General features: G+C 40.4%; 1 protein-coding gene and 1 long non-coding RNA gene across 4 annotated transcripts in view; both read right to left on the bottom strand.

Annotated features, from left to right (window-relative positions):
* Positions 1-10,591: 10,591 nt before the first annotated feature.
* LOC111270410 (uncharacterized) lies at positions 10,592-15,054 on the bottom strand. Of its 2 annotated transcripts, XR_015314941.1 has the most exons (4): positions 14,648-15,054; positions 13,371-13,557; positions 12,523-12,803; positions 10,592-11,361 (listed from the first exon to the last, which is right to left on the bottom strand). It is a non-coding gene; the product is annotated as an uncharacterized LOC111270410 (long non-coding RNA). The 2 variants fall into 2 exon arrangements; XR_002686289.2 differs by having other exon boundaries at positions 10,592-12,803.
* Positions 15,055-16,688: 1,634 nt separating this feature from the next.
* LOC111270409 (uncharacterized) overlaps positions 16,689-25,204 on the bottom strand; it is a 29,750-nt gene continuing 21,234 nt past the window's right edge. Inside the window, exons 10-15 of one of the 2 annotated variants that reach the window (XM_022850618.2) lie at positions 22,283-22,422; positions 21,857-22,061; positions 21,323-21,596; positions 20,305-21,017; positions 19,317-19,552; positions 16,689-19,110 (exon numbers count right to left, since the gene is read on the bottom strand). In XM_022850618.2, coding sequence (XP_022706353.1) covers positions 18,859-19,110; positions 19,317-19,552; positions 20,305-21,017; positions 21,323-21,596; positions 21,857-22,061; positions 22,283-22,422 — 1,820 coding nt within the window. In that variant the 3' untranslated portion in view covers positions 16,689-18,858. The remainder of the gene's footprint in view (positions 19,111-19,316; positions 19,553-20,304; positions 21,018-21,322; positions 21,597-21,856; positions 22,062-22,282; positions 22,423-25,204) is intronic. The other variant, XM_022850619.2, reaches the window with a different exon arrangement.

Here is a 25,204-nt window from a genome sequence, read left to right as displayed (position 1 = left end):
GAGCTTGCCCGTGGAACGTCTGCACTACCGTGTTCTGCCGCGTCTGCTTACCTTATACCACAGCCCATAAAACTGCCGCATTATTTGAGCCTTGGGTCAGAATCGTCCAAGAGCAGATAAACGTACGTTAGTGAAAATAGGACACGACTGAACAATCGCAGAAGGTCTAAACTTACCTAGAATAGAACTACAGATATATGCACATATATACATTGATTAGATCAGTAATCTCGTACTTTTGTAAGCTCGTCAGTATCTTGAAAAGCCGGGCCAGACGTGATAGGATTAGCTGTAGTGAATCTCACTGCATTGTGTTATTATACTAAAGTATACAAGCATATTAAATTTAGCTACGTATTCTGCAAGCTAAATGCCGTTTACTAGAAGTTAAGCTGAAGCTAAAGTTGTACTAAACTCTGATGCTAGCGCATGCGGCTTCATTACGAGCTCCAATAAAATCGATAATATTACCTGCATTGCATAATTGTCTTATACAATAAACGAACTATCTTGATTAGGCTAAATAGAGTATATTTTTTTACCATGGATATTGGCCTAAATTATGAAGTGCCACTTTCGCTATATTCTCATTGCTGAGCAATGCACAAGGCGGTAGACCGAAATAACGGGACAGTTCCAATGGATATAATTAAATATCTGCTTTCATTTTTATACGATGATTTACATAGACTTGTTGCACCTATTCCCATGGGACTTTATAATCATGTGGACATGTAGGTGTGTATATTGATGCGTTTATAATGTGTGAATACAAACGTACTTTTTTTTTCAAATAGTTTTATGTTATCTTACGTTATGAAAAAACTTTACAGCCGTGATGAGAAATTGAAAATTCGTTTGATATTTTATATTTTACAAGCTTAGACTCAAACTGATTAAATGCCTACGGAGTTTTTTCTACTAACATACACCTTGACGATTCTTAGAGAGTATAGTTAATAAAAAGCAAGCGTTACATAGCCTGTCGAAGGTTTGGGGCGTTTTCCAACGTCAACCTTGCCATCTATCTACATTCACCCCATTAACTGACTTTCTTATAAAGTTGCTGTTTTCCTAGCCCAATAGACAAAACATTCGATTGATAATTAGGAATCATTGTTTAACTCTGACTTCTCAAAAGTGATTTCAGCGCACCGCTTGGTCACAAATAGGCTGTCGTTAAGGTCCGCTACTTTCATTATGATATATAGTTTCAACCCTAGCGCCGACTTTGTCGGAATGGAGAGTTATAGCAGCGTATGAACCCACCGCCCAACAGCAGCCCTGTTAAGCCTTACAATATCCAGTTGCTTGCACAACTTTTCCATGCAGATTGTTGGCACGTACATGCTTTTTCTTTGGGGCTAAGCAATTCAATACTACCACTATTATCTGTGACGTGTGCCTCACATGGTTTAGAAATTCGACCTAACCTAGTGTTATGTGCACCTTCGGGAGCGTCCGTTGCTTGCTGCAATGCGTTGCCGGCAAGAGCCGATTTACTTCGTAATTGTTGGCATTGTCGTCCAGAGGGGCTCGTAAAGCAATGCCCTGACCGTCTTCTAGAGGCATCTCTAGAGGCATATCCCTCTTCCCGGCCGACGGGCGTAGTTCCATAGACCATGAAGTCTGCTGAACTTGACAGCTTAGCCAGACATTGACCTGAGCGGACTTTAGAGCCTCTATGCCACTTCTTTGTAGGCTGCAATAAATATCACAATGGGATATCTAGGTATACTACGACATCTTTTACTATACTCCTGCAATCCTCGTCTGCTTTACCAGCAGTGGGTATTATGTACCCTGTAAAAGATAACCAAATATATCCTCTTGATAAAACCCGATGTTTATGTAGTGCAACGGCACTGCATCATTGGAAGGTTACTGTATACAGGCTGGCATTCGTCTGCGTGTTCTATCTCGAACAATGCACGTATAAACACCGCAATTATTGACCTGCTTAGGGTCAATCCAGCGTGAATTGTAATGAGAAGCTGGGCTTAAAAAAGGCCGAAACCCAACCGTCGTCGATCTAAGCACGGACAAGCATATATTTTTAGCTTTTCTGGCGTTTTTGAGAGCAAGGTTTCAACGACGATATCCAGTACCAAATTCACCTTATTCAGTAGTCTGATGAAAAATCAGTGAAATCGACACTTACACGAAGCTTTGCCCCATAACGCTCCCGTAGCCTGATAGACCAGGTCACGCAACGAGCGTTTGCGTCGTCGGCCTGGCCTTTATAGTCTCTTAGATCAAGGCAGATAACAGCATTAACGTGTTTGTGTTCTAAGAAATCGGTGCACAACAATACACAATAATCCCCTAAATTACTTCTTTTTCTAGAAGTTTAGGGCCCAACGTCTGAAACGTTTTAGTGGGCCCTACACCCGCTAAGCCCGTAAATCTCGGTAACTTAGGCCGCTACCCAGAACTACTTGCGTATTACTTCGGACCCCATAAATGACCTCACATCAGCGAAATGACGACCTCATCCATTGCAGTGGTAATGATCTCTGGTGAGCAAGTGATTTTAGGCAACAGCTGAAAAACAAGAATACCTGCCCATTTACGGTACAGTCAAGGCAAAAATTCTAAAGTTAACGACACCTTACCAACACTACAGGTACTAGTAACTGTACATGAAGGCGGACGCTATTAAATGTAAGTCATATGCTCTAAACACCGAAAAATTACCGGTAGATCGAGGAAACTAACCATCCGAGTTCCAGCGAACCGAAGCGAAGTGCTTGGCCATTGTTGGGTATCATAACACAATTGTGATACTATCTATTGTTAGTTTCAGAGCAACGAAAGAAATGCCGCGACATTTTCTATCGCATAAGGCGTTTACTAGTTGTTACATTCTCTCACAGCTGTAGCAGTCGCTGAAATAGCATACCAAGTATTCATTCGTTTAATAATTATGCATTTTGAAAACTAAAAATAAGTGAAGAAAATATCTACGGACTTGATAAAGAGAGCTAGAAGAGCTATAGAGCAAAAACGCAATGCATATTACTGAACCTATAGGGTTATCGTAGAGGAAGATAAAGCAAGATTATTAAGCTATTCCATGTTTCACTATCGTTACATGTGCATATATCTCAAGCACGCTTGCAGACAAGGCGATTTGTTGCCTTCGGACATTCGCACGTAATGGCTCAACAGCCAATCCATCTATCAAAAGCAGCTAGAGGAGTCTTTTTCCTACGTTTAATGATGGACAAATAGTAATAACAAAAATTGTTAGATTGAATAGCTCCTGTACTTTGTTGTCCTGGTTGATGCGTCAGCTCTTGCCAGGTTCAAGTGACCATTATTGTGACCACAACTCTAGCAATGATCAAAAGTTAATCTCCTTATCGTCATTAAAACCCGACTATTTCTACAACGGATCTTTCAGTTCTCTGAATGTTGTGAGTGAATGGCGGATCAGGCATTTGCTGACTTAGCTCAGTTGGGATAGAAACGATGCACTGCGTACAGCGAAACGCTGCTGGTAGACGCAAAAATTATCTATATTATTTACAGTACGTAAACATTAGACGATATCTGCCATATACCGGTTTGTCTCTCTTTAGCAATATAGCAAGATCGCACATAGAAACGAGTACTCAGTTTTATGCGAGTAACTAAAGTGGAAGTTATTTTGATGTCAAATAGAACGTTTCTACTTCGATCTTTTTATCTTCGTGATGGCGCAATAGTAACGTGTTACCCTACTAAAGTTAGGAACACGTAAGCTGGTCTAAATTCGATAAATCTGCACTCGGTTTCGTGTTAGTAAGTCTAACCACCTGAGGCAAAACTTATCCTTAATAAATGTGGCATAAAACTTGAAACGTTCAGCTCTTCTTACGGCCTCTAAGTTATTTCTCAGCATCAAACGCGCGAGCCTGTTACCGAACAAAAGCATCGTGTGGACATGGATGATTTTACACAGTTGATCGTAACTGACTATATCCATAAAAGAAATGCCATTTTGCATTAAAAATGACTGAGAGCCATTCGATACATATAAATCCAGTCGCAATTCCAATGCAGCATCCGGAAGACGCTGTTAAACTATCCAGTCACATATATAATTGGCGCTCATAGAAAAAAAGGATTCTTTTGCGTTCGTGATTCCACTTGACATGTTTCTCGAGGCAAACTGTGACCGGACATCCAGACAAAGAGAATTGCCTTATATATTGATTATGACGAACTTCTTTCTCCCGTTTGCGATGCACCGACCGATACCGTACAGCAACAGTTAAGATGGGTCGTCTTCTATAACGTGAGCTGTTGGACAACGATAACCAAACTTACACGTGTGCGTCGTCAAAAAAAAGGGAGTACATGGCGGTAGTCGGTCCTTTTCGTGTGTCCATTATAAAATGCGGATCACGCATAATAGTAACAATAACAGTAAAGCTGAGATTTGTTAGTAAAGTTGTCAGTGATGAAGCAGCCTCCGAATGCTGTGAGATTTCCACATTTCCATAAGCAGACGTTGGTTAGCGAAGTTAGAAGATTTACAAGGGGTAGCTGCGTCGCCGGAACCACTATATTTTATGTATATCTTGAGAAAAGAATTGTTTTGCGGAGACCTAGATAAAAAATATCCCGTCCAAAGAGTATGCCGCCATAATTTGTCAGGGAAGCCCTTTCCTATGGCATGCAAAGTTAGCACACGTCCATTGTCCCTTTCAGAGCATTCATAACTAGCACCATTCTCACGCCAGTCGTACAGGACGACCACCCAAAGATTAACCTTCCTTTAAGGCTGACATATGCCTTGTGAAAATTATGATGCCTTGTGAACGAAATTCAACTTGATTAGGTGAGACCTAGTAGAATTTGTCAATTATAATCCTCGATGAGAGCATCGAAGTAATCGTTTTGTTCTGCGAGCATACAACATTATCCGTAGTTCCGATCAAACATCCAGATATATTCTAAAAGAAATTAATTACTGCAGACTACCGTAAGCTTGCGCATCCTCTATCTTTTTGAATTGGAGGCAACGGAACTCTGTGCCATCAGTGCCCATTAGAGTATCATGTCCAATCTAGTCAGGAGTTTTGGTATGACAGCTAGTGTCACCGATCCCTCTTTTGGACCTTAAAAGACCACTGACGTTTCGCAAATACGTGTGCAAATAAACGCTATATTCGACGTCTGTCTATTCAATATAAAAAAACATGTGTTAGGCTTTTTACGTATATAGGTATGATATGTTCAAGTACAAGAACTTTGCCGCGCGGCCATACTAATGTCTTGCTAATGGAGTAACGTTCATATAAATTTTCCAAGATATTACCTGATGAAGTATCCTAAATAATGCTCAATCCCTAACTGAAGAAAGAAATCTAGTTTTCCCTATTGGTACACGACGATATAAAGGAAGAATGGAAGAACTGCTTATGTACACTAGTCTAATCGACACTTCGAGGAAGTCTATGAACTGCTGATTGGCCAACGAGGCAGATATCTGCAGTCTTCTTGATACATCGAGGACCACAGTTTAGCAAGCTGTTTGTATGTCTTATCATAACATAAGTAAAAAACGAGCCATCCTACTTTACCTACTCTAGCTAGTACGCTAATTGATAATAAATTGTAATTAAATCACCATGTGCCCAAGTTGACCTCGCTTTATTGGACCTGCTAGTAGCAGTGCTTATGAAATATTATGGCCTCTATGGAAAATGAATGAACGAAAACCTGTGAAAATAACGTTGCCTGCCAAAGGCAGTCCACAGCTACCCCAATGTTTACTCGTATGCTGCGATTACGAATGTGTGTCGCATTGAGTATAGGGAAGAGAGGTCTTTTGTGAAATACATATAACTGCACTATATTCTCTGAAAGACATACATGAACAATATATTTTCCCCTAATTATAAACAAACAAATAATGAAAAATCGATACTTCCCTAGCGATCTAATAGGTAATATCTAGCTATGGAATCAAGAAAAATGTGTACGAAGTTTGCTTAAAAAACAACTTTTTTTTTTTTACTCTTACACGAGATTGGACTACACTATGCGTCTAGTGAAATCTAGTGATTGCACCCAGAGACTAAATATCAACATAGCACAAATGTGCGTTCACATCGTGAGACTTTCTGCTGTTATAGCGAGACGAGCCAATTAACTACCATAACCGTTTTAGTTGTTTTTTCCGCACGAATATATATATATATATATATATATCATAAATCTTTTTCCATTTAAGTATCTCCCTGTGTCCATGGGCATGCAGAACCCTTAAATACGACCAAAGGAGGGCTCAGAGGAAAAACGACAACTAGTGAAGACGCATTAACCAACTCGGAGGGCACTGCGATGGGTATCCTTGCTATAACAGGGTTTTCTTCGCGAGTGATGCCCTCGTCGTCGACGAACGCATCGCTGGCGTCGCCCACGTCGACGTGGAATTCGAAACTAGCTTTCGGTCCGTTGCTCACTCGCTTGCTTATCCCCCCCTCCCCCCATTTGGCCATGCCATATACACACACATACACTAAAAGAGAGCTATCGCGGCTGTCTCTGTCTCCGCTACTGCTGCTCCAGCAACCCCCAAGGCTCCACCCAGCATAAGCAGCTTGTTCTAACAGGCTAAAAGCAAGACAGTGAACGAACGCTTCCTGGACTCGTTGACATACTATTCTTTAGTCTTGGCTAGTGGAGTTTCTCCCGGTCCTGTGAATACTTCGACCTATCTCATCCACCTGCTCCTTCCAGCCGCGCCCTGATTTAACTTTTTCACAAAATGCTCCCGATGCAGTTGAGGCAGGCATAGAAGCAGCAGGAGCTCCGTCGGCTGCCACCGCTGATCAAAGTCGAACAAAATGCGCACGGAAACACGTACCATGAACTGCCTGCTTTTAAAGGGAAGGGGTTTTAAAGAAGCCTTTCCACGTGCAGCGACAATTCTCGTGTGATACACATGCAATCAAATATACACATGCGAAGACTATTGAACACAACAGGTGTTTTACGTCGAACACTACCGCTCTTTCTGACAATAATCAACACTAGCAGGTATGATGAGTAAATACGTGGTTTAGGTTCAGTTTTGCTAATATCCCTAGGGATACTATGGTAGATACAGGGTCTACATTATTAACGATCATAAAAGGGGGTCATACCTCTGTACGCTGTCTAGGGGCGAAGCCCGATTCTTCCCATGAATCATTCTGTAAGATTCACTATAGCACTTGTTAAATTTTTATGTTAAACTCTGAAAATGCTTTAATCTACTTACAATGACACGCTGAATCCAAAGGATCGAAATATATCTAGCATAAACTACTCATAACGAACAAGTTTGCTTTACCCAATTGCATAGATTTTATTTTTATCCTTAGCTTCGGCATTTACAAACAATGCCGCGCCTGCCAGCGATTATTAAAAAGGTCGGAAATGGATAAGAATATGTCATAGTCTACAATTGTTAGCGTTCCTTAGTGTTTTTTCAACGTTTGTACCATTTGAAATTTAGATCTCCTGATTTATTGATGAATGAAACAGCTGTTCCGAACGGATCCACGAGCAGATTAAATTAACTAAATACTTATCTATTATCAATATTTAGTAAATTGATAGAAACAGTGGTTATATTACTTATGTCATTGTCTAAATCTAACCACCCTACAAACAAATGGAGGAAATCTAGTACGAAAGAGCGCGAAGACTCATGGCGGCTATCGTGTGGTCAGAACTATTATAACCTGTAGAAAGTTTATTAGCATGAGACGCGCAGGGTTCGTAGCTGAGGCAGACGCCTTTTCCAATATAACAGCACCCAAAATGTGTCTATCCTCATGTATATACACGACAAGTTAGAGCGTGAATTTGCCTCCATTCAGCCAAACAGTATGCAATTAGGATATGCGTAAACGTGAACGAAAAATTAGCATCACTAATACGTTTCTTTTAAGTTTCAATATAATCAATCATGCGTTTCAAGTAATGGCCTATGCCGTTCTTAGGACCTCGTTAAGAGGTAAATAAAACAAGTTAATCTGTTCGTATTGGTCCAAGTCATTATATGTCCAAGACAACATTAATAACAGTTGTGATTCTTTAGTTGTTTAGCCGTGTGAAAAATGAACACACAGCTATTTCGGGGGAATATTATGGTTTCAGATAAAATTTGCCCCTTTACTGCGTACTTTATCCCACAACACGTAGTTGCAGATGTTTCTGTAAATGACGGTACCAGCTACATTTCATGACAGATTACCCTAGCACTGGTACGTATTTTCTATTTCGGCTGACTCATGCAACAGAATCCTATGTAAGCAAATCTTCAGACTTCCCTATTAGGAATTGATCCGAGTTGAGTCTTTCTGGACCTTCCGGGAGTTCTTCCTCGATACGTCGAGCTAATAACTTCAACAATAATTCCCACTCTTGCCTTAATTCATTATTTTCTTTTAATTGTTATTTTTCTGTTAATTTATTTCTACTAATTTTTGCCTTTACAATTAAACCAGCGTAGCTGCATGCTTGTTAGTTACCAGTTACAATGGAAGCGCATTTCAAGAGATGCGCACGACCTCTCCAGGCCAGGCCGCTCCTATTTCCGCTAGTTCGAGAAATGTTCCGACCACTGTTTAAGTCTGTCGATGAGTAAGAAAAATAAAAGATACAACCAGAAGTTAATCCGCGCGGTCTGATCCCAGTGGTTACTATTATGACTTGAGCGACTACATTTTTGCCTTAAAGACAGAATATGGTTTGCCTTCAATTCGAGGAAACGCTATGTGAAAATTTAATCGTTGAAGTGTCCTTTCCTTTCTTTAACAGAGTAAAGGAAATCATTCACGGAAAGGATTCATGACCTCCCTCAGGCCCACAATGGGATAGGTTAATTGTTATTCAACGAAGGTAGCTATAGATGAAAATTTGGATGCGCTCGTAAAAATGAATGATTATCAGACAACGTTTCTACAATGGCAACATAAAGTATCTAATGTTGGTTTTGAAGGTCACGCATGAAGCAGCTCTCGATAGATTGTTTAGAACAGGAGCCGAAATGACGTAAAATAAAGACTGTTTGCAACTTTCGTATGCATATATACGCTAGTTCTTTCAATAAAGAGAATGTTTTTAACTTGAATATAACCATGTAGCATTTTGTCCAAACGTTCGAGTTTTGTGCACATTTTCTGGCTGGACTGTATCGGGCATAGGCGTGTTTTTTAATTCGATTCAGGCTAATGTCAGAGCAGATCAGCTAAATTTTGCTGCTATTTGAAATAAACACATTTTTGAGAGCTCATGCCCACGAACTCTAATTTCAATTGTCGTGATCAGCTGACGTAAGCGTACAACATGCTTATGTACAGGAGGTAATAGGAGCTAATCTGCATCTTTTTTTGCCGTCATTTATTCATACTATCGTACCCCAGGACCAGTGGCGACAAAAAAATTCGTGCTACTTAATTCTTAGCAAGATTGACATCGTCACACGGTGGCTTTTCGGCTTAATTCAGCCTTTTGCTTGAAGATGAAACAAGGATCGGCTTGACGTTTCCCTGGAACATCGGAAAGCTCGGGCAGAAAACGTGTTTGGGGGGCCCAAAACGGGCGAGAACTGAAAGGGAACTACGGCATTGGGCAGAATAGTTGAAATGGCAGTAGGGGCTCGGAACGTAAGAGCGAAAAAAGCTGGGTTGAGTGGTAGTGGGCGTCGCTGTTCTCTCGGAAGCTAAACTGAAAAGGCAGAAAAAACGTACAGTCGAGGATGGTCATCTCGTTCGCTTTCCCGTGGCCAGGTTATCTACGGAATAAGAGGCAATCAGCAAAAGTGGGCCCACTTTTCCCTTCATCGGCCAAATGGCCAATTTTGACAACGCTAACACTACTTCTACGCTGACCGTACGTGGCCGGCTCGCCGCCCATACGATTCTCAGAAATAGCAAACCCCTTCTGGGTATCCCACAACAAGTCCTCGAGACGGGAACTACATACACGGAATGAAATAGCTCAAGGGCTCTACTAATGAAACGAAAATATGATTAGGAATGTCACACCGTATAACAGAAATCGTTGCTTGTATATCCATGTAAGCAAAATATATCAGGCTTTTAGTCTAACGGTGTTAGACAGAAACTCTGTTTGATTCTGTAAATATCATTAAATAATTCCCGCAGGTCATGAAAAATTTTATACAAACTGTAGAAAAGTTACACAACCCTAATTTTTCTCAAATTGAAAAGTATCTTTTTCATGTAAGCTTTTTTGTTGTAAATAAATTTGAATAAATTGTGAGTTTCCCAATAGGAAAGAAAGAAAGAAGTATTCTAGTATGGACTTCCAGAAAGGATAAGCAATTATTAAGAGCCTTGACATAACGTCAAAATTAGGACCAAATTATAATTATTTCTAGCATACATTAGTTATGCCTTACGATACACGTTGCGATATAAATACGTGTTTACGAATTGATACCTGTATACCTGTGTACTGATACACTTAGTTTTTTTCCATCCATTGTCGTTCGAGTTTCGTAATGTTGCGTAAATTTTTTATCATAGATAGAAGCACGTACCATTAGATAGACTTTGTTTTTAACTAATACAATTACTCGTAATTCACACATTTTTGCTAACTTTTGAGTTAGTTTATTTTTACATAGCATATGCTTTGTGTGGATACTGGTTGTGGTGGTATGGCTTGCTATTTGCAACATAAACAATTTTGACGGAAAAAACGACAGACGCCCATTTCAAGGCCTCTGAGTGCGCAGGCCAGCATCTGGCATATTCAGCACGCCTTATTCATACCGTTGCTTTCTCTATGGTTCTTAGTTACTCATGCTTCACTAAAATGCTTATAGGGCTAATATTACTTTACAGAACCACTAGCAGCAGATCTTTTTAAAGTAGCCATAAAAGCGTTCTATGGCTAAAAATATTACTAACATCTAACTCTTGTCATGCGGCGGTAGTTTCAGGCAGAATAATGAACTTTAGTCCCGAGTATTATGTCGCACTAAATCATCAGAAGCACAAAAAGGCCAGCGTGATATTCAGCCTATTCGCCGACTCGTATGAGTACAACTTCTTCAAAACTTTGTATAGAAGTGGCTGAGATAATACGTTTATGACATTACTTGACGGAAATCCTTGTATCATTACTTCCTACACATCCTTGTAACAATGCAATGATAACATGTAACCCGAAAATCGCACGTGCTTTGTAGATCCACATCTGCAGAGGTGATCCTATGGATATGCATCGTTTTCTATTCATTTTTACATAACCCGATTTTTACACTAGCCCCGGATTTTCGTAGTCCATCCGTCCGTCCGTCCGGTCGTCCATACGATTTATTTATTATCACTGACCATCGTTTGTCTAGAAACAAAAAAAGTAGATGGAAAAAAATCTTTGAAGCTTTAGCGTCGTCCTAAAAGTTTGACGCCGTTACGGCCATCGTTATTACCACTGTCATGGCTTAGATAGTCACTGTCGTAAAAAAGGACAATTTGCGCTCCTTCGACTGTTTGACGCGCGAGAACTGTGCATCGGGCGCGGCTTTTCAAAGCCCGTCTACGGTCCGAATTCAGCTGGTTGCTTCCGTTTCATTGCAAGGAAACATGCACGTTTTATTATAGGCAGCTGCGAAGGTAGCGATTCACCTGTCAGCTTGTACCTGGTTGAGCTACCGATGGACCTAACTGAACCAGTGTTATGAAGCCAGATATGGATATTCTGCAGGTAAAGCTTCGTGGTCGTTGAAAGTGTTTATTGGCTCTACGTGGAGTTTATCTGATCGATAATACGATTCTAAATGCCTAAATAAATAAAGTACTATGTGTTTTTTTTTTTTTTTTCGTAATAAACCATTTCTGTGCTCGTCAGTGCTCGTAATGCCGTTTGGAAAACGGTTCACTTTAGCCGTTCACTACGATGAACTATCATAATATAATAACAATTCTAATCTAATCACGCAGTTACATCGTAGAATCGAGATCACTGAGAAATGTAAGCATGAATATTATTTAAAAAAAAAATATTGTCAAAAATTGCGAAGCTCTCGTATGGAAGCGATACCGTAAAAGGTGTTTATGATCGTATGGACGTACAGCATCTAGCGTTCATTCATTCGAACTGTCCTAAGGACCAATAGAATTAGCATGTAAAACTGCTTCAAAACCATTACGTACTCCATGTCTTACTATTCAAGTATAATTATAATCAATTGGTGCGTTCTATCTAGCTGGATGCCTGCGCCCTTGATGCCAGTCTGTAGTGAAACAGTTAGACCGCTGATTTATGTGCAATTATCACGAAAGATAGAAACTGCTTCCCGAGTCACACTTCAGCTCAAGACATATTATTATTTATAAAAAGCGTCATACAACAGCCCACATGCAGTTAAACATACATTAATTTTAGCTATCAAGATGATTCGGCGAGTAAAACAATTACGAAGATTAGCTCATGACGTACGTTTCTTGTTAGGTGAATCAATGTAGACAAGGTCTTGCAGTGTTATCTGCGATCAAACCTTACCGGCAGTCATGCCAACGTCCCAGTTATGAGTCTTTCACTGTAAGCACTTTCTCTCCTTGTCCCTCCAGGCTTTATCTTGAAGGCTAAATTAGATGCTGTCATATATGGTAGAACGCATTTATGTCACTCTTCAACCGATTGCAGAGGTTCCACTAGGCAGACGTCCCTTTCCTGGATCGTCGGTCATATGAACCATGTTCCTCACAGCTCATAGCACGCCTGTGCCACGCCTTCCTCGACTTGCACCACCCCGTGACGAGGTGAGACTGCCATGAAATACACTGAACGGCAAAAATCGGTTTCATTAGTTTGTAATTAAACTGGACGAGTGTCACACTTCCTACGAACAACGGTATCTGAGAAAAAGCGCTCGCACGAAAGCTGATCTTCGGAGTGGGGCGCGGAGGGAGAAGTAGCGTAGGGGCTCATTTAGGATGAAGAAAACCCTGCGACTCGTTAGCTGCGCTGACGCTCGGGGGGTCGTCGCAGGGTGAAAGCACAAAAACGGAATTGCCGCGTTTTAAATGCGCGCCATAGCATCAGGCTGGCAGCATCTCATCCTTTGGGATACGATCTTCAAGGGCTTCAACAGAGTTAGACCTCCGTGCGTTAAAGAGGCATTTTCGTTACTTATAATATTCAGCGACAATCACACGAAGATTGAATAAATTTTACCTAAATTCCTTACGTAAATGAAAAGGTAACGAAGCAAACAAGGCTCATATTATGTCTTCAGAAAAAAGGTCTAGTATCTTATTCGTAGTGCTATTGTTTTCTAATAATACCTACCCTAGATCGGCGGGTATGGAGAACATAGAATAAATTCATAACACATTGTGTATGCTCACCTTATCGACGCCCATCAGTGGTCAGTCCTTATTTGCCTGTCTGATATCCCTCGTTTCTCTGGGATTACCGCTACCAATGAGACAGGAAATGGCTTTGCATCGCGTACCCTTTTTGGTAAATAGCAGTAACCTGGTCCCATGGTTACGTCACTTTCCCGCGAATAGAGAAAGTACAGGTAACAGTCGGCTGTGGAGAAAAAGGAGAGTATACGATTACTGCTAATATGATTATTTTCGACAGGCGCCAATGCCTTTGACGTCATAAGCATGAAAACTGTGTTGTAGGAACACTTTTGAAGGCAGGGTCTCCAAATTCAATCTGAGGCCGCATAAACTACGCTCTTCGTACGTGTATGTTCGTGTATGATCTTTAATCGCGAAGGCTTTAATTAAACGAGCATCGCCGATATTGCTCTTCACATTTTGCCTGAACCACCTGAACTTTCAGAATGACCTGCCAAAAGAAAATAGTAATGATACAAACCCCCCTTCTTTTGCCAGCCCCCGGAAAAGGAGTTACCATCTGATGTTGCCATCGGTCTGGCTTTCATGACAACTACAAGATGACAATTAAGACCTCACAAATACTAACAAAATAAGTCGGAACGAGAAACGATATATTTAAGATACGCAAACGGCAAATAAGCCACAGTGAACGATATCAGTTTGTTATTGCTAGACCTCAATGCAAACAAATGTTTCGTGTTGCGCTAAGGCTACTTTTATCAAGACAATTAGTATTGTCCTAACCTAACCTAGTTCACTGTTCGACAGCATGATAATGGATTATCTACGAGTATACAAACGAGATAACGATCACCTATCGATTCGTAGTAGACTGTCACGGATAAGAAAAGGGAGGAAAGCGCCGTAATAATACGTTCCGCATCAAATATAGAATCCTAGTTTACAATGTTCTATATTATGAAATGTACTTGCTTTCATTGTTTATGTAAGAGATACCTATCGATAAGAAGATAATCAGATCTCGAATCACAGACCTAATATACGTTCTACATCAGCTATTTTCAATATGAAGATAGCACGACGGGGAAAAATACATGCATTTGTAAAAAACTACTTTGTCAGACCTTACAGTTTATCTTATATTAATGGTATAAGAAACTTGCGATTGTTATTTTAACTTTATGCACTTCCATGTGCAAACACAACGAAAACATTCGAGAAACAACCCAGATGATGGCAACAACAATGTTTAATAGACTAAATTAATAGGTATTACATATAATCACATGTGCTAGCTATATAAAACTCACAAGTTCAGATCAACTCAAAGAGTTAGAGAAGTTATTGCTACCCAGTTAATTGTTAACTACGATCCTATTGAGATTCAGCGAAGGGATTCCGAGAAATGCTTGACATCTATCCTGTCTATCCTGTTTGCCGCTATGACGCCTCGTAATAGTCCTTTTTCACTCTCGAATCAACACTCGATTACACGCCATTAACGGCCAATTAACGACCTCTTAAAGTGACCACTGTCCTCACAAAATCAGTGTCCGCTAATACACCATTGAAGAGGTGTGACCTGAAAAGCTGGAGAAATAAAAAAAAGACTAGAAATTCTAATATGCTTTCTCACGATTTTCGTGCTGGTGTGGGTAAGGATGCGTAGGAAACTATTTTGTATCCTTTGTTAAACATAGTCCAGAGTCCAACCTATTTACTGAAAATATCTAGGATTTATACAGAACAAAGTATCTTGATGCGTTTAAAGCGTGGCATAAAAGAACGGGCTAATGCTTCGAGCTTTGATTGAGATTCCATGGAGGATACTTTTAAAAATATATATACATCTGGAATTTCCGAAGTTGGGCGGACCAGAAGATAGAAATGAAAGGCTTCCTATAGACGTTAGACTGTATCTCATCTGTCTTTTGACTGCTGGAATTGAGTGCCAGTTCCTGCAGTCAAAAGGACATCGATCAGAACGAACTGTTTGTGTCGCCAAAACAACTCTTTAGCTAAACACCGCATATTACTAGACTCACTCGTCTTCAAATAACATAACTTCAAAAAAAACAATGGACAAACTCATCATTGAAAAAACGTTTCATATAAAAGTACCTTAAGTACTAGCACGTCTGGCTCTGCCTTCTGCAGTTACTGAGGAGCACTTTTTGATAACATTGGCACAGACGAACTTGCAAGGGGTAGCGGGACTGGGTAATGGCAGAAATACAGTTAACAGACGAGGAGATTGTGTGAAATGCGTTTGCTATTCTGACAGCTAAATAGGAAACCGCCATAAGGAGCTTTCCCAAAATTCACCATAACCTTTTAAGCAACTGATAAAGATATGTAAGATACAGGATTTTTTGTAAAACGGCTCCCCCCCTCCATCAAAAGAGATGCCTTCCATCGTCTTATGGACGTCCCTAAATCAGTTAATACATATTACGCCGCAGAGTAGCCGCATCATCGAGAAAGGTGAACTAACTACAATGATGATATGATGCATTAACTTACGACATAAAAGATCGTTTTATGGGTTTATCTGCTTCTAGTGCTCAGGCTAGCTAGATTCATATAATAATCTCTGAAATAAAGTACTATTTGCTATAATAAAATACTACTGAAATAAAATACCATACTATTAATTGAGGATGGTAGCGACCTATCTTCGGTTAAGTCGTCATAGCGCTGAGACTACAACCTAAACAGGTATAAATGCAGAGCGTACGGGAAGTGCGAACGCAGCATTAAGAAGGTAACGGAAATTTGATGGCGTCAAAGTAAGTTTTTTTTTGCAAATTTAACTTCTGCAGACTCTTGTCTGAACCATATATTTCGAAATGAAAAAATAATTGGCAAAATTTTTTGTAGAGGAAAAGCAGTACTTCAAAAAAAAAAAGTACTTTCAAATATGAACCGATCATTGAAGTTCATTTTTGAAGATATTTTTACTTCGTTCAAATTTGAAAGGCAAAATAGGATAAAGAATTGCAGGGAAGTCTCTTCTGAAGAAGTCAAATTTCAGTTAATCTTTCATTGGTGTGTACAACTTTCCGAATGGTTTGTAAGGCCTTCATGTCTAGTTGAATTATTGTACGTGAACAAATATTTATACGTTTTTAGGAAGTAAAAACTATTTTAAATAAATTTCCCTGGCGTATGGGATGTACGAGGCGTTCACAAAGCAACCCAAACTACCAAATATAAGCTAGACCTTTTAGTTTTTTAGGTCAAATATTTTCCGCGTTGTATAAAGACTAGTAACGCTGTCTCGCATTGCATCGATGGTCATCATAAAATGTATCATTTTAAAAAACGAAGTTTATACAAGACACCCTAATCTGACAAATATAATGAAATCCGGCTTGTGTTTATTTAAATGTACAACAAATGTGTTCCATCTTCTTTTGAATTTAGATCGGTAAGCAAAGCTGTTTTTTCCTGGGCTAAATTTTTCTCATTTCACACAAAAAGTTCGTTTCACACAAAAAGTTCAACGGATCGCACAGCTGCGATCTTCGATCGCCGATCTAAGTAGTACACGTACGATGAAAGGTCAGACCACGTCGTTGGCCAACTAATATTGTTACCTTGATTTTTATTAAAAGTGGATAAACAACGTTTTGCCGTTACGGTAGGGCTCCTTTGCGTGCGTCTATTACCACCAAGTTGGAAGTTCTGTACGTTCTCGCAATGTTATAACACCACCTTGGACATGTAGCACAATTTGCTGCATCATTTAAATGCTTTAGCTTGTCTAGGAAATGTTTGCGACGAGAACATTACCGCAAGCTGTTAATTTCGTTTTCGTCACTTCGCGAGCGATTCATAATTAGACGTGATCGAATGAAACCTTCGATGCAATCCCGCGTACCCGTGATCATGGCCAAATTAAAAAAAATTAACAAGAAAAAACACTTTCGCCATCGATGTTCCGTTTACCGATTGGTCCTTAATCGAATCACACTTGTAGAAGTCGTACTGGCCGAAAAGACTAAGTTGACACCAAAATAGTATACCTACTACGATATCGGTCCAAACGTATTTCAGGTCACCCTAGATATATCAATAGAATTACGGTTATTGTTATAATTTCTTACTACAAGTGTTACTATCACTAGACACTCGTTTCCGTAGATCGATATCAGTCACTCGTAATTTTTCAATTCATTATTAATTAGAGAGGAGCTCGGGTGGGTAAAATAGTAATGCGAGTGCGTACATATTGTCATCAGCATCATAATCATTAAATGTAAATGTTTTTTTCGCGTTTTTTTGTTTCTTAGGCTTATTCATTGCATCTATATAACATGTCTACTAAGGCTCATTTCATGTATTTGTATTTGTTGTGTATCGTCATTCATAGTTAAGCTATTTCATTAAATAGTTATGCATTAATGTACCATAACCTTTCAGTAAAATAATTGTATGGATATTTATTTACGTCTCAGTCGTTGCCGCAAGCATCCGAGCATTTGTTCTTTTCTTTCCGACAGTCAAACTCCAATGTCCAAAATCCAAAAAAAAGGACCAATAAGGATCATCATTAACTTTCGTCTCGCAACGAACGACGCAATACTACAGCTATTACCACAAGTCAAGTAGCACACGCGATTTACTTGCAAAAAACGCCTCGCCCGCACAGCGCGCTGTGTTTTTTCAGTCTGGTTCATTACCCCATCTTATCTTATACACCTCGTTCAGCTTATCCATTGTAATACAATCGCATTTGTCTATACTATTACCTCACGATTTTACGATAAGATATCGTCGTCTGGTTTTCCACGCGCCGCTCGTAGCTGGCGTCGATCTGCTTGCACTGCCGTTTTTTTCAATAGTGATCTTTCTTTCTCTCCGCTTATATGCGTAGACCCGTACATTTCGATCCATATTTTTCCCAGCGTATTGTGTTCTGTTTTGTTTTTGTTCCCACATGGAGCCTAGCTGTGATCATATCACTTCATCCCTCCCTTTCTGCGGGGCTTGTTACAGTTGGTAACTCGCATAAGCCACTGCAATCTTTAATTGTACAAAGCAAACCGATAGCTGCATGTGACATCACTGTTTCTACAATCAATCAGCTGTTCAACAGGGCGAAACGGTGAAGCGACTTCTGCTAGCATATGCCGTCACCTCCCCGCTTGACGCAACCGGTTGAGACCAATGATTTCATTTAACGTTTTCACTCCTTACACGTACCTTCTTTACTCAGACACTGACATCTATGCTCATGCAATCACGCATATCGTGCATATACACGCAAGCACACATATCGTCCCACGACTTCGTTAGCTTTGTCCTACAACCATGTATCATTAATTTACACTCTTTAATGCTTTTCGCAATCTGACCGTCCAGGAGTCTCAACCAAGTCCTCACTCTGCGGCTAGAGCGGGTCGCGTTCTATCGACCGTTTTCGCTATGTCTCACCGAGTCCCTGTGGCAAAACAGCTTTTACTGCTGGTCCATGATCAAGTTGAGCTTCACGCGCATCATTTATATATCGCTGACATCACTTGAATTTTTGCTGAGACGCCTGGGCTTGCGAGGTCGCCGGCTTGTTCGAGCCACAGTACCCTCCGCTACGTGAAGAAGATGATGTTGTCCTTTTTCGTTCGTGGTCTTCTCGTCGTTGGCTCACAATGCTAGTGATCGAAGAGGTTCGTTTTCTTCCAGTTTCAGCGGCCCGCTGTTGCTGATGCTGCTTCGCCGCGTCTTGTCGCCGACGCTCAAGTACCGCTTGCATCTTTTCGTACTCTTCCGGCTAGGCGAAATTGTTTAAGAGTAGTAAGTACTGATTGCAGGTCTGCTAAACCCTTTACAGTTAGGTGGCTAATATCCTAAAGATTGTAAGAGCTAAATTTGAAATGTTATCTTGATCTGCTTCCATTGTTTTATGCTATTGTCAACCTATGCTAACCGATAAGAGAAAGTATACTGGCACTGAAAATGTACAAACGATTTTCTTACCGGAACCTTAAAATCATCCAGGGTTCTGTACTTTTTCAAATAGGACTCCAAGCGCGGATCAACCTGGAGAAGATGCGAATCCCTATAAAATTTGCGGAAAGCCCAGAATTTCTCGAGGCCGTAAAGCTGGTTATCTTCAGCATCACAGGCAACTTCTTCTTGGAAATCTGCGTACAGGTCTGGTCGGTAGTGCTTCTCCAAGCCGTATGAGTACATACGGAAGAGGCACTCAAGACCTAAAATTAAACATTAAATAGAAACACGCTTAAAGGCGAGACACCAATAAAAAGTAGTGTTCGCTATAAAATGAAACGAAATTGGTATTGCCTATTTATAGACTGCATCCAAATAGAGAAGGTACTTAAATTCATGCGTTGCATGTGTTGACAGAAACATATCTAACGAACATGTTAATTTGATGTTTTTCGATGGTAATTTGATGGTGCTTAGGCCACAGGTTTAGCACGCAGCTTAAACCAGGTCAAGAATTCTTAAAAAAAAAGCCTTCTCAATTCACTAATGACCTCTTAATATCAGTGAACGAAACAACACTGGTAGGTCTAGACTTAAAATACACGCCGCTGCCGAAGATTCAGCGGACTTAGGCCCGGTAATGACACAAGAATTCCAAAAACCTAAGGATCTAAAATGTTACTTACGCAAAAGGTCAATAAAGTGCAACAGATCCTAGGAAAAACTATTGGAGTTTATCCAGATTGTTCGATTGGCGACAGATACTCTTTTCTTGGAAACAACTGCTAATTTGAAAATTTGTTATGATTTCGATATTTTTTAACTTTTAAAAAACGCTGAACTTTCGAGCGCTATTTCTCATTGCGGATCTTCTGCTTTTCTTATAAAAAGTTTTCTCATTTTTTTCGATAACTACATATAAGCTAGCAACAACTTCAGCGTTTCTTGTGTCCACCCGCTTGAGCGGAGTAAAATGACCATGTTATGCAAATAGTATAGACCCAGCCTGTCTTACCATATCTGTAACCGTACTGGGCATCCTCCTTGGCGATGCGCCTGAATTCGTTGTACATGTTGCGGTTAAAGTGGTCACGTAGGAAGTACGACCAGAAGCGGAATAAAGTATTCATTTCAAGACTCTGGCCGATTCCAAGCCTCTTGCGTTCTTTGAGACTCTTGCTTTTGAACCGGTGATAGGCCTGCTGGGTGAAGCCATTGTCTTTGAGTAGAGCGTGCGATGGATGCTCAAACTTTGGAAGTGAGTTTGGTATTGAACCATAACTGGAAGCCAGTGGAACTTTTGGTATTTCTGTTCGGAGTTCCTGGGAGAAGCTACCCCTACGCGAAGAATGATCGTCATGTTCCTTTGTGTCAAGAATCCAGCCAACATGAAACTCTTCTGGAGGGTTTTCACCATGTCGAGTCTTTTGTTTTCGTGGAGTTTTCTGATCAACCGGCTCGGTTGTTTTATCTTTAACTACCGGGTAAAAACGTGGCACGACGCTCGGATCCTTACAGAACCGAGGCGTTCGGCCAGGTGTCATTGGTGCCCGCGTGCTTCTAGGTGTCGAAATCGGCGCGGCAGCTGGCTGAGTTTTTACAATGCTCCCAGCTTCAAATGGATCCTGAGTAAGCGCATAGGGCGGCGGCGGCGGAGGCGGCGCTTGTCCATTTGCCTTGCCGCTTTTTTTTGAATCCTCTTGATCCCTTTCGACGAGTTCGACAGTTCTGTGCAGAAAACAGGCAGAGTTCATTAGAGGTACTATCTAAACTGGTAGTATTTAGTTTGGCACGTGTTCAACCTAAGCAATAATCTATATATGTATATATATTATTGCTACCGTTATACCATCACATTGTAATAATCAATAAATCAGTTAAATGTTTCTGTAGGCAATTAATGTAACGGCAACGCTTACCGAACATCTATTGGGAAGCCTCGAAAAAGGACTCAGAGATAGCAATAGGGGTGGTTCATTAAGGAACAAGGCAACATGCGATGGGACACAAAATAGGTTGTCAGAATTTCCTACGTTTTGACGTTGGCAGGGGGAACTGCTTTCCGCTTAAGGGGTGTGAGGTCAGCGAGGGTATCATTCTCGTTCTCGTCAACGGCTGAAGATACATACTTGTATTGCATATTCTCGTGATGATAAATGTTGTTCCAGAGGTCTTCTTCGTAATAATATAGCCCGTCATTGATCACCTGCGCTAATTCCTGGGTCATCTTCGTTCTAGAAGTGAAGTTGGCTGTGCGGTCAAACCCTTCGTGTTTCTTTGCGCGACCCACCGGGGGTGTCTGCATAACTGCAATTGCAAAATCCACGTAAGCTGCTTTAAAAGTGTGTTATTTTCACACGGATGTTCACTAAAGCGGAGCCGCATTTGCGATTATTGATTCCTATAAGAAACTGCATGTATTAATGGCCGATAGAGTGCATCAAATAAGTGTGTCGATTTTTGCGTTCGGTATTGTCATTAGGTTTGCGATGAAGGAAACGTGCTACACCCAGTTTCGAGCCAGCCACCCTTAGTTTAGTATGCTGTCATCTGCAAACTGCCCCTACCGATGATAATTTTGGATATTTCTTCGTCGTTGATTTCATAGTCGTCTTGTGCTTCTTCATCTGAATTCCAGTCTTCGGTAAAACGATTGCAACGGCCTCCTTCATGAGCGAGATCTTCATCGAGTTGAAATTCCAATTCTTCCTTCTCATCTTCCATTGGTGGATTCTGCGAGGCGTTGGGACTTTTCGCTTCGTCAAGTGCGGGCTAGATAGAGTAAGTAGCAATGCACACATAAGAGCGGACCAAAACTAGCACGACTAAGCGAATATCTACTGCTAAAACGTGATCAATTGAATCCAATCAATTATACTATAAAAAAAGTTACTTGCATTCTCATATATCTAATTGAATAAAGCTAATGTTTCGCACTATATTATGAATTTAGGCGCAACTATAGGAAAAAATATTTTATAATGGACACTAACCGTTGGTTCTTTGGACCGACTTTTATCACGGCTGCGGCGTTCTTTCCTAACTTCAGTCCAGTCTTCCCGAGCTTCATCAGTATCTCTAGAATCCTTGTTCTCTGTATCCACATCATCGTTTTCCTTAGGCATGTCTGATTCTGTGTAAGTCAAAAACGGAAAAACAGAGAAAAAAAAAACACGATTACGCTTTTTCAGCACCTCTCTTCCGCATCCGCGACTCTATCATACGACGTAGCATGATATAAAATTGCAATAAGAATACCGGGCCTAACGCTGCAACACTGCATCCTGCCAGCTACTAGAGTTCGTGGGTATCATACACGGTAGGTGGTATCGCTTCATCGGCGCTTTCAATAGACTTTCTTCCTGCGGAACAGACGACTTCGTCTAAAATGAAACAGTTTAATAAGCCTATTCTGAAAATCACTTTTTACAGAAATTTCGTGAGCGACCCATCGAAGTGGGATAGAATGAGCTAATAGATGCTTTAACAGGCCGACTAGCGAGGAATTCCCTTGAGATGGCCATTAGCCGGCTTGACCAAACAAGAGAGAGCACACTAAAACTTCAATTATAAGATGACTAATGTATTGCATCTCCGACTCAATGTGGTTTGAAGTTACTGCTCAGACAAGACGTTTATTGTTTGTAGAAGTTTTCTGCGTCCATGGAACAAGAAGGAAAGTACTTCACATGGAAAAAGTAAGTATGTAGCTATCTGCCACTTCCAATAAAAGAATATAATAGGAACCTTATTGATTTTCCAATAAATACTTCGGTAATACCTGTGTGAATACAGTTTAATAATGCTCCATTGATACTAGTTAAAAACAGCGGTGTTCTAAGTACCGTAAACACTTTCTTGAAAATAATAATATTGAAATTTTCGAACTGCTTTTCCAAGCACAAAAGTATTATAATTCACGTAAGGCTTCCATCATATACGTATGAAGATGGCCAAAAGGCAGATTGACTGAGAGATGAGTGGAGCTACTGCTCTGAAATTTCCACTTAATTTTCCCACAACCACTAATCACATGCAGTTTGGGTTATTGCCGGCGAGTTTAAACCGGCCGCAATAAAAAAACCATGCTTTTCATTGCTTAGCACCCAGTTCATTATCGAAACAGACGGCTATTAACAACGCTCTTCAGTCCTTAGCAAAATTAAATTTGTCTCTTTTTCTGTCACATAGTGCAGTATTATTTTAAACAGCGACGACAAAAACGAGCTGATACAGAACTGCTTCTGAGGCATATGCCCATGAGTACAATCAAGCACCCCCTTTGACAAAAGATGGAATAGCATTTTTCGTCTTAGTGTATTGTATCTTACCGAAAACGTACTATACTGTACGATAAAAACACACAAAAAAACGCTAATAGTTTCGTTACACAACAACAACGACAACGACAACAACAACAACATGAAAAACATCATAAAAGGACCCCAATATATTCTTTTCTCGAGTCACATGATCTGATGCTACAGAGGACAAGATACTTGCAAGCGGTTCAAAAGTGAGCACAACAGGCGTCACTCACAATCAATAATCAATCGGTTATTAATGTCTTTATCTTTAGGCGTGAATGAATCAATCAACCAACAAATCGATTCCTATTACGAGCAACCGAAATGATCGCTAAACGCCAACGAAAAGGACAACATCGTCTCTGGGTGTTAATCGTGAGTTTGGAGAATGACGTAGACAATGCTTGATAGCTGTTCGAGCGGTCAATCGCGCCACGGCCGGCATCGCCTCGAGGACTAATCACACGCGGCTGTGCGCCATTCTTGTTCATTATCGGCTTATCAGCTATCAGCATCAGCGGCGATCACGGCAACAAAAGGGATATGTACTTATCGACCAAACTACTATATTGCAGCATTAGTAATAGTATGGTATTACACAATGAAACGCCCTCACAACCCTACAGCAAAAATGCTACCCCTATATATTACATATATGTAAAAACATACGTAATACATAAACAGCACATAACGAAGGCTTCCGTCGATGACCACAAGCGATTTTAGTGACGTTTACGAAAAATCGTGACGAGTTCAAACGACTACTGAATATTAATGTAAGGGCAGACGCTACTAAGGGCAACTGTCAGGTGGCATAACATCGTTCTCCTTTTTTTTTCATCCTAACAGAGGATCACAGTGAAAACACCAGATTAGCAAAACTTAAAACTTTATTTCTCTCTCTCGTTTTCTGCTTCAGTCGGCATTCATGTTTGTTTGTTTGTTTGTTTGTTTCTCAATATTTTTGTGGTTTATTCATTCGTAATATGTTTAGCACTTCTTCGACATGTTGTCATCATCATCATTCACCTCGGCATCTTCAATCGCCATCCCGCCTTTCCCCTCCCTTTGAATACCAGAAATGTCTCTACCGCCCCCTCTCGCACTCTTTCATTGCGCCATTTTTCTTTCAATTGAACTTTCTGTTTCGTGGTTTTTCTTGCGCGTTCGTTCGTTGTTGCTTCTTTCCTCTCACTAGCACTCGCCAGACTTTCGTCTTGCCGCTCTTCTAGTTTCCTTTGTGCCTACGTTCTGTTACCCGCCGCGCCATATTTCTCTCGGATAGCAACTCACGTTTCAATCATCTTTCTCGATATCGTAATCATCAGCAATAATATTGTTATAATTTATAATAGTTATTATATAGTAATAGTAGTATCAATGCAAGTAACTTTTGTTTTTATCTCGCGCATGGCAATACTAGTAAATCATAGAGTATGATAATATTCCACATTTATCATCATAAGGTATATTTTACTCTCATCCTCCGTTGTTGTTGTTGTTGTTGTTGTTGTTGTTGTTGTTGTTGTTGTTGCTGTTGCTGTTGCTGTTGCTGTTGCTGTTGTTGTTATCGTTGTTGTTGTTGTTGTTGTTGTTGTTGTTGTTGTT

The sequence above is a fragment of the Varroa jacobsoni genome, unplaced genomic scaffold (genome assembly GCF_002532875.2).
Source record: "Varroa jacobsoni isolate VJ856 unplaced genomic scaffold, vjacob_1.0 scaffold_1471, whole genome shotgun sequence".
In the NCBI taxonomy this organism is placed as follows: domain Eukaryota; kingdom Metazoa; phylum Arthropoda; class Arachnida; order Mesostigmata; family Varroidae; genus Varroa; species Varroa jacobsoni.
Note: the sequence above shows the minus strand (reverse complement) of the source record. Positions and strands in the feature narration are given on the sequence as shown.